At 42.3% G+C, this 9,237-nt stretch overlaps 1 protein-coding gene across 1 annotated transcript; it reads right to left on the reverse strand.

Annotated features, from left to right (window-relative positions):
• tagapb (T cell activation RhoGTPase activating protein b) lies at positions 1-8,349 on the reverse strand. Its single transcript, XM_073492805.1, has 11 exons — positions 8,302-8,349; positions 6,091-6,132; positions 5,560-5,644; positions 5,388-5,441; positions 4,931-5,000; positions 4,512-4,663; positions 3,751-3,912; positions 3,210-3,319; positions 2,708-2,894; positions 2,337-2,418; positions 1-1,913 (listed from the first exon to the last, which is right to left on the reverse strand). Exons 3-11 carry the CDS (start codon positions 5,584-5,586, stop codon positions 748-750), a joined length of 2,010 nt encoding a protein of 669 aa, XP_073348906.1. The 5' UTR covers positions 5,587-5,644; positions 6,091-6,132; positions 8,302-8,349; the 3' UTR covers positions 1-747.
• Between the last annotated feature and the right edge of the window lie 888 nt (positions 8,350-9,237).

Genomic DNA, 9,237 nt, shown 5'->3' on the forward strand with positions numbered 1-9,237 from the left:
TTTTCTTTTATTGTGGAATTCCAGGTGGAATCTATAACTATAGCATTTTCACTTTATTTACATTTTAGCACGCAATAAACAAAGCATAGATCATCAACAGAAAAGTGCTTTAGTGTAGTGGAAGAAGTAGACAAAGGATTCACAAAAAGCCAAAAAACTTTGTGCTCAACTTTCTAGACTGTACATATATCAACAAACAAAACACAGACAATTAAAACTCATAGCATATTTTATCCACAGCTAGCTGTGTGTTCATAGCTTCATTGTGGTAGACTGGATAACGATCATGAACTACATATGTTACATCATGTACTCTAAATAGTACTACTGAGAAAGTGCAGCTGTCGAGGCGGCACATAGCTGACATTCAATCAAAGTGAACCAGTGAAAAATGAACAGATTGGACTTTCTGTACATACATGAGCATTTCTCCAACTCAGTGGGCAGAAACACAGTTTTTTTTGTCTAACAGACAACAGAACAGTGACAAGGGAAGGAGAAGAGGAGGAAGTGGCTGTTATTATTAGGCCAAGCTCTCTTGCTATTATCAGAAACATACAATCTATCCATATTAAGTTCTCTCAGCTAGAGAGAGCAAGGCAAATCCTTTCCAGATCATCAAGGCTCTGAATGAATAAAAAGAAGAAGCTTGCCAGGCTGCTAACTCCGCAGTTTGACAACTGTTTCTTCAGCTTTGCCCACTGACATTTAACTCTAAAATCTGATCTGATAAAGTTCCAAAGTCAATCAAACATAAGACTCCTTGGCATAAGACAATTCCTCAAACACAGGCTGGCTACATCTCCGTGACACAACCTCACGATGAGCAGCGGACACAGACTCAGACATAGCTCTCTGGCGGAAAGGCTGCTGCCGCTCGACGATGTTGCCGTTGTTCTGTGCTGCTTGAGCAAAACAGTCTATGTACTGGTCACCAGAGCAGGGAGGTGGGAAGTCATAATTTACAGAAGATGGACGGGACCTTCTCTCAAACTCTACGGCATCGTGTACAGTCATTGATCCATACTGTGGAGGAAGACCGGCGTTCTGCAGTGCGTGCTTGTACGGTGGAGGCCTGCAGGGCATCCTGCTGTCCGCGAGCTTAAACACTTCGATGGCAGACAGAGGGCGCGGTTTGTGCAGGAGCTCAGCTGGTGGATCTGCTTCACTTTGAGAGTCCTCCTGGAGAGTTTCACAGGGGAAGGAGTTTTCTTTCTGAATGTCTTTCTTCAGGCTGCTCCTGCTGAAGGCCCCTAAGCTCTTGGTCCTCATGAGGACTTTACTGGTGATTCTCATGGACTGTGAACGCCTCTTCTCATCTGAAATCGGTCTGGGAATTTCCTGCTGAGCCTTTGCAGCTATCGAAGGCTGGTTGATGCTGTTTGATCTCCTGGGGCAGGATGGCGACCCCACAGGGGAGCTGGTGAAGACAGACCCTTCTGACTGATTAGAGGCAGCGCTCTCCAGAGAAGAGCACGAGCAGTCCTTAGCACGACTCCCTGCCATGTATGGCTCCATGTTGGAGCTGCTGCTCAGTTTTGGAAAAGACAACACCGGCCTCACTCCACTCCGTCCTCTGAGCAGGAAGGAGTCATCTGAGATCTGCTTTTTCAGAGGCTGCTCCTCAAAGTCTCTCCTCTCAACCGAGCAGTCGTCATGGCTCCTGGCATGGCTGCACAGGCTCTGGAGATCAGGTGAGAGGAGGATGATGGGCTCAGAGCAGCGGCGGTTAAATGCTGGCTTTGTGTCAAAGTCAGCATCAGCTGGCCAAATGGAGGCGGTGAAGCTGGGACTGAGGGAGGAAGATGACCCGATCTCTCCATGTGTGGAGCTGGCACTCTCTCCGGCCTCTCCATCTCCATCTGGGTCGGTGCTGTCGTACGCAGAGTCGTGATGCTGAGAGGACAGTGAGTCTGCAGAGTGGGGAAAAGGAAGACATGATTAGGATCTTTAATTTTTACTATTTTTATACCAGGCTATTTCTATTTCATTTCATCTACAACATTCACGTCTCTGTAAAAGGGCTTAATTTTGTAGTTACTAGAAGGAGCAATATCTAAACTTTGAGAAACACACATCTCCTTTTTTTGATTCCGAATTACTACATGATACATCATTTTGGCAATTCGTCTCCTAATATGCTATTTGTGTTACGTAAAAATTCTTGTTCCCTCAACATATCAAGCTTGAAATCAGGGTTAGGTTAACAAATTATGGAGGAGGATGTTGTGAAAGTCAAGTGGAGAGTCCCCCCCACGCCTCAATAAATTTCATACAGTCCCTAAATGGAGATAATAGAGACGATAATAAGAGATTTGAGTGATGTATAAATGTACCTTCATCCGTATCCAGCAGATTTGGGATATTCTCTCCAAGTATCTCACAGTTCTCAATCAGGAACTGAGTTAGCTCTGTGACCTGCAGCAAATCAGATAAAAGAAACTTGATTAGTAAAGTTAACAATATCAAAACTAAAACTTAAAATTAGATGAAGAATCATTAAAATTAAAGCTGATATTTAGAACAGACGCACTACTGCTCTTCATTTGGTCCTGATGGTGTGTTTTTTATTAGCATTTAAGAGCTAACAAGAGTCTGTGCAAGAGTATCCTTATCTCTCAAACCTTTTGAGGTTTTTCTGCACTCTGAACCACAAAGCTTCAAAGCAGCAGAAGTGCGAAAGCTTACTCATAACAAGACTCTCTACCTTTTCAAGCTTCTCCTTCTGCTCATCCAGCGGGGTGCAGTCCAGCTGCAGCAGCGTGGGGGCGATACACACCGCCAGGTTGTAGGCGTCCATCTTGTTGGTGTCAGCACTCTCGACGATGTGATGGAGGACGCAAACAAGATGCTGCAGGAGGAGTTTGTTTGCCACCGTGAGCTGGTCTACCACCCTGAGGGGGGAAGGAAGAAAAGAAAGGAGAACAGGAAGAAGACGTTAGCTTGGCACACTTTTTTCATTTAACACTTCTTCCTTCTTTTAAACAGAAGACAGACTAAAAAAAGAGAAGTGGTTTGTGTTCGACCTACATATGTCGGACATTGTGAATGCTCTTTGTATTCCAAACTCCATTCAAAATATCATCTATTTACGTTGGACCACATAAAACACCAAGCGATCTCCTTTCATATACAAATGTACAAGCTGAGGGTCACAGTTGCAGGTAAATGGCACTCTCTGGACTCATTAGCAGGCATTGATTACTTACTTTGTGATTTCCAGAGCTCTCTGCTGGGGGTCTTTGTTATCCAGAGCCGTCATCCAGGTGTCATAAAGTTCAGATGCCAGCAGGCTGCCAGGAAGTTCCTTCAGAAAGCTCTGCAACAAACAAGAGAGGTAGGATGATGAGACACAGTACTTATTTGTTATATTATAGCAGATTACATATGAGAAGTACAGTGGTGAAAAGTTACAAGATAGTATAGTTACTCAAGTGCTATATTTAAGTAAAATTTTTAAGGTATTTTATTTCCACTTTATACTACTTTCTACTTCTACTCAGCCACCACTGCTTTTAATCTCTGATGACTTGTATCAGGGTTTCTACACTGTGGTCTTGCTAGTTTAACTCAAGAGATACGAGTACTCTTCCGCCACTGTGGTAGTGGTAGTACGGTAACAGCAGCTGCAGCTGTAGTAGTTGTGGTTGTGGTACAGTGGCAGTGGTGATGGCCGAATTAACGTAGTAGGAGCATCTGTTGTCTAAGTAGCTAAATTAGGTGTAGCAAGTACTGGTGTAAGGAACGTACTTTGAGCAGCCCGACGAGCAGGACGACAGGTTGACCCTCCATGTCCACCTCCTGGCCGTTGTTCAGCTGCTCCCTGATGTCCCTCATGTTCTTGTTGTTGCACGGCTTCCGAAACACTCCCTCTGTCGACGGCCCTTTCTTCCTCAGCAACACCAGCATCTCCTAGTGAAGCGACGGGGGCAAAGGGTAGAGAAGGAGAGGTGAGAAGCTGTGTGTGTTGGGTGCCTGTCGAGTTGATGCTTATCAACCTCATGCTCAGCTCATGCGCTCGCATGGTTTCCTGCCATAATGAGTTCTTAGAATCACAGCTAAAGGTCAAATAAGTAGGTGCTTGATCATTGTTCGTGCTCACAAAGGATCTTCAAAAGATTTTTGAAAAGACACACAAATCTTCAGGACAATAATTTATTCTGTTCATGTCAACCAACAAGCTAACGTTATGTTAATGCAGTAACCATGCTCTGATGGAGGCAACTAGGCCAAATCACTTGCATGTTTGTTGACATGGCCGGAACAAATGGGTGAAATTGACATTAGGCATCCTTTTCCTGAAGAATTGTGTGTGTGCTTCCTTTATACCTTTGGGAATTTAACAGCTGTCCTATATCCCTTAAAACAAGACAGCAAACTTTAGGAACAACCAGACAGCGAGGAATAAGAACGACTTTTTATTCTGCAAGTAAGCAGTTCAGAGAAACTTGACTGGCAAGAGGATGTGTTGAGATGATTGATGTGACATTTAACATAGAAACTTGACTTACTGCGACTGGTTTGGGAAGTGAGCACTCGTCTGGGCATATCTTGCAGAGGGGCTGTCCAAACAGCTGTGGCTTGGTGTCTGTATCAGATCGGCGTGCTTTGTTGATGAAACTAGAGCCTTTTCTGATCCTCCGCACCAGGCTCCACTTGTTTTCTGATGGGAGCAGAAATGTTTCATACATCAGCTTATTCAAAACATTATATCATATTCACAGAATTTATCTATTGGCAGAATCTAGTGCAACACAGCAACAAAGAAACACAGATGTGCCAATATGTGTCAAAAACTGTTCTTCACTGCACTCTTATCATTAGCTTCATTTCCTTTTCTGTTTCTGTGGTTGTTCAGCCTCATGTTGACACACATGGCACCATTAATGAGCCCCTCCCTTCGGGGGCGAACTGACACTTTCAAACTCACCAATGGGCTGCTGCGGCCTCTCCTCCTGGTTATTCAACTGTTTTGGCAGAGCAGAAGTCTTTGCATCGCCCTGGCAACAAAATAAAGAAAAGGCAATGTGGTGACGAGTGTGCAAGTGGAACAAGAGCATGCAAAGGGGAACTAAGGGAGTTTTTTTCAATCGGCGGCAATGCAATGCTCGCCCTACACGCCTGCTAACACGTGAATGAGTTAGAGTGAATTATTCATACTACAGAAGCCAACAACCAATCACATGTATCAGTATTCGTTATCTTCAAGTATGAAATCTTATCGCTTTAGTATTTTTGCAGCTAAAAGTGTAAGCATTTCAGAAGCATAAAAACTGTCTAGTGTCCATTTAGCATAAGTGGAAAGGCGTAGCTGCTTTCATAAACAGTTGTTTCACTTCAACATCTTTTAATCTCAAGACACCAGAGAAAATGTGTATTTTACTTACATCAAGTGGAAACTCAATGAGTTGTTCCATGCCACCTCCTGTTAGAGTTTTAGTCTAGAAGAGAGACGGAGACAGAGAGAAAGACTATTTAGTAAGAGCTCTTTTTAAAAAAAAAAAAAAAAAAAACATTGGTTTGTTTTGGACATGGTGAAGTGATCGCTGAGAGACTCACTGTGATGCTGCCACTCAACACCTTCATGAGGACGTCTGGAGGTGAAGAAGCACAACCAACCCTCGCGTTTGCGTCTTTAATTTTTCTACGATGACAAAAGAAAATTGCCTTCAAAATCTTTGCACCCTCTGCCTGAGTATTCACATTTCTTTGTCCGCATTTTGCTTTAAAATAACCACACAAAAACGTCTGTTTTTATAAGTTTTTTGAGTGTCAACCCGGCAGTGGAGCGAAATAATCCAATGATGCACATCGCGACACAATCGACACTGCTCTTCCAGATTTAAAAATGTTATCTTGCTGTACTCGACTCTACGTTATCTAATACATTCATTATCATTTTTAAAAATGCAGTTGAACCGATAGTTATATTGACTTAGCTGATAATCATGTACTTCCTGCAGCAATACTATATCGTCAACATTGATCATATAGCTCAGCTGCCGTCTAACTTATCAATTATGAGATTTGAAAGGATATTTAAAGCCATTTGTAGACAACACATATATTTTTAATAATTCTGTTTCTTACCTGTGAAGTGTATCTAACCAGCGTTCTTTTACCTCAGGCGACCTGTCGGCAAAATAACAGCATGGTATGAGTTACTAATCCACAGAGAGAACCAAACAGGCCACGCAGAAACAGTGGGAGGAATGAGTCGAAGAGCGCACCCACAGTCTCTTTTAACAACTCCGGTGGAAAGTGTAACTCAGTCATGGGAACAGGAAGCAGCGTCACGGCGGGCCCCCAGCCAGATACCTTCCACTTCCTCCTAGACTCAACTCGCTGTGGTTTGTTGTCCATCAGTGGAAACAAGACGACGACACAGATATGTGAACCTACACGCTCACCTGAAGGGGGTCACGTTTTGATAGCTTGACCTCATTAATGCCAGGCAGTTCGCAGTGCCGCGGCACACGGTTTCTCGTAGGCTCCACAATCACCTTCATTTGTGTGAGAAGGAATGAAACTTTCACACACTGAATCATTACCAGAGACAACTCGTCCAATCACGTCTCGTTTTCAAACAAAACAACTCAGAACCCATCAGGGATTCATCATTTTGGAAGTCAAAAACAGCTTTATGGTTTTATTAATTACTTTGCGAGAAACGTGGGAGTGCATGAAAAACACGAATGACTGCATTTCTCAACTGCAGTCATTTATAACCTTTGATGAGGCCAACATGCCATTTACTGAGGAGATACATATACTTTCATTCCTTTAAGTTGATCATAATGTCTGGAAAAAAGATCAAAACAGTTTTTCTCCTGTGCTTCATCTTTATTGTAAAGGCCAGTACTTCCAGATAGTCAGTTGATGTTAATCCCCTGACACGGAGATTGGTTTGGCGGCCAGCTCCGCACTTCCTATTTTGCAATCCCATGTGATGCTGCAGGACGACTTTCTCTTTGCTACTTCCCTGTTTTCATGTAGGTCACAAATCATATGACCGTTTACAACAAGTGTGAATATTTCAAGAACAGCCTCAAATGTCATTTGTCATATGACTGACAAAAAGAGACGGTCAAACAGAAAGTTTGTTTCAAAACAGAAAATTTATGTGTGTGTGCTTATTTGTGTTACATGAAAACAATTTGACCTCAAGACCTTTAAAGAAATAGTTTAAATGAGTTTAGTCTTTATTAGGAACACATTAGCTTCCACAAAGAGTTCACTAATCTTTCTGGGTTTTTGGAAACACAACAACAACAAAAATACTGATGTAAAAATCTGTCTGGTTAATATGAAGCTACAGCCAGCAGCCAGTTAGCTTAGCTTAGCTTAGCACAAAGGCTGGAAACAGTGGGAAACAGCTAGCCTGTCTTTGAACGAAGGTAAAAAAAAAAAGAAAATTGTTTTCCCATTTACATGTGCCGGCTCGGCTTAAATCAGTTCGACTCGGTATGTCAAATGTGTAATCCTGCTGACAAACCAACCAACCGACAAGCAGACGCGGGTGAAAACATAACCTCCTTGCGGGAGCAACCTGGTTGATCACCGACCAATTAATAGTTTCCAGTCTTTGTGCTAAGCCAACTAGCTTTTGGCAGCAGCTTCATATTTAGACATGAGAGTGGAAGCTAATAAGTTTGACTGGCAATGTATTGAACTAATTAAAATAAACCTTTTGTGCTTCAATGTGTAAAATGTATAAAAGTTATTCCAACCGGCACAAAAACATATCATCTAGTTAAAAACCCACATCAGTCCTGTCAACTGTGACTCAGATAGCAAACTAATGTTAAAAACACAAACAACAGGAACAAATGACTAACTCTGCACACTTCCCTACCGTATCAGTAGTGAATTTGATTCTTAAAGTGGATATTAGTTGAAGTATCTGCAGCTGACGGTTCGTAGCTATGTGAGATGTTCGCTGTCTCTAGAGGGTATAATGATGACAGCTCTGACAGCAGGTCCGTATTGCACATGAAGAACTAAAAATATCACAATTTAGATTAAAACTGAATGATTTCCACTTTTGAAAAAAATCAAGATTGCGTCTTTTGTTCAAATTGCCCAGCCCTAAGAAAAAAACCTATCAACCAAAATGTAATTTGAGGTGACATCCCCTCCTCGTCACATCCGGTGAAAGCAGGTTTAGGGTGCCACAGATACTCACAGGCGCACGCATATAATTGTGCTTGAGCACGTGTATCCAAGCACATGTATCAAATTACTTAACATGCTGTCATTTGTATGCGAGTCATCGCCTGTGAGTCGTGCGTGCGTGCTCACCTAAAACACACCAAACAAAAGGTAAGAGCCCAGGCCAAGACGAGGGTCACCCTGAGGTCAATATCCCCCATTGTTCCCTCCTCATCCTCCGTTTCATCTTCAAAACCGTGAAGCCAGATGTCCTGGAGGCTCACTCGGTGCTTCAGACGGTAGCCGGCGTTCGACCTGTTACAAAAGAAGCAGAAAGAAAGGCAAAGGCCATTTAAATAGTCCTTTCTGTTTCCATGTGACACAGTATTTTCCCCAAGATTTAAATGGTTTCAGTTCCATAAATTTCTGCCTCATAGACTTGATTTTTTTATTTTCATTCATCCCCTATTTGTGACAAAGTTGGAGCTGAGAATAGAAATAAAAGGTGTGCTTTATCATGTAATAGCTTGTTTTGACACACATTTCTAGAAATTTGTCAGTGCAGCAAGATGACTACAGGCTGAACACAGAAATAAAAGGTGTGATTAAACATGAAAGTGCTTGAAACACATGTCTATAGAAATCATTTGCACAAACACAAAGAAATTCCCTTTCACAGGAGTTGGATATTGATCTCTGTACATGTAAACACGGCGAGGATGCATGTTGATTGTGAAGGATAACAAGACACAAACTCATTGATGCTCATTGATTCGTGGTCATCAACTCGGCGCAGCAACATGATGACAGGCTGAAGATAGAAATAACAAGGGTGATTTAATATGTAAGAGCTTGAAACAGTCCACAGAGTCCACAGAAACTTATAAAAATGAATGGATAATTGATTTCCTTACATGAAAACATGGTGAGGAACACTAGTCCGTGGTGCAAATGTTGATTGTCAAGGATAAAGAGAGAAAATTGTTGATAAGGAATTCACGTTTCAAGAGAGCTCAAGAGATGTCAGCTTTAACAGCTGTTGATGTGCAGGGCTAAATTGGAGTCTGCACTCAAGGTTACTAAACT

Source organism: Pagrus major, chromosome 22 (assembly GCF_040436345.1).
Source record: "Pagrus major chromosome 22, Pma_NU_1.0".
NCBI classification, from domain to species: Eukaryota; Metazoa; Chordata; class Actinopteri; order Spariformes; family Sparidae; genus Pagrus; species Pagrus major.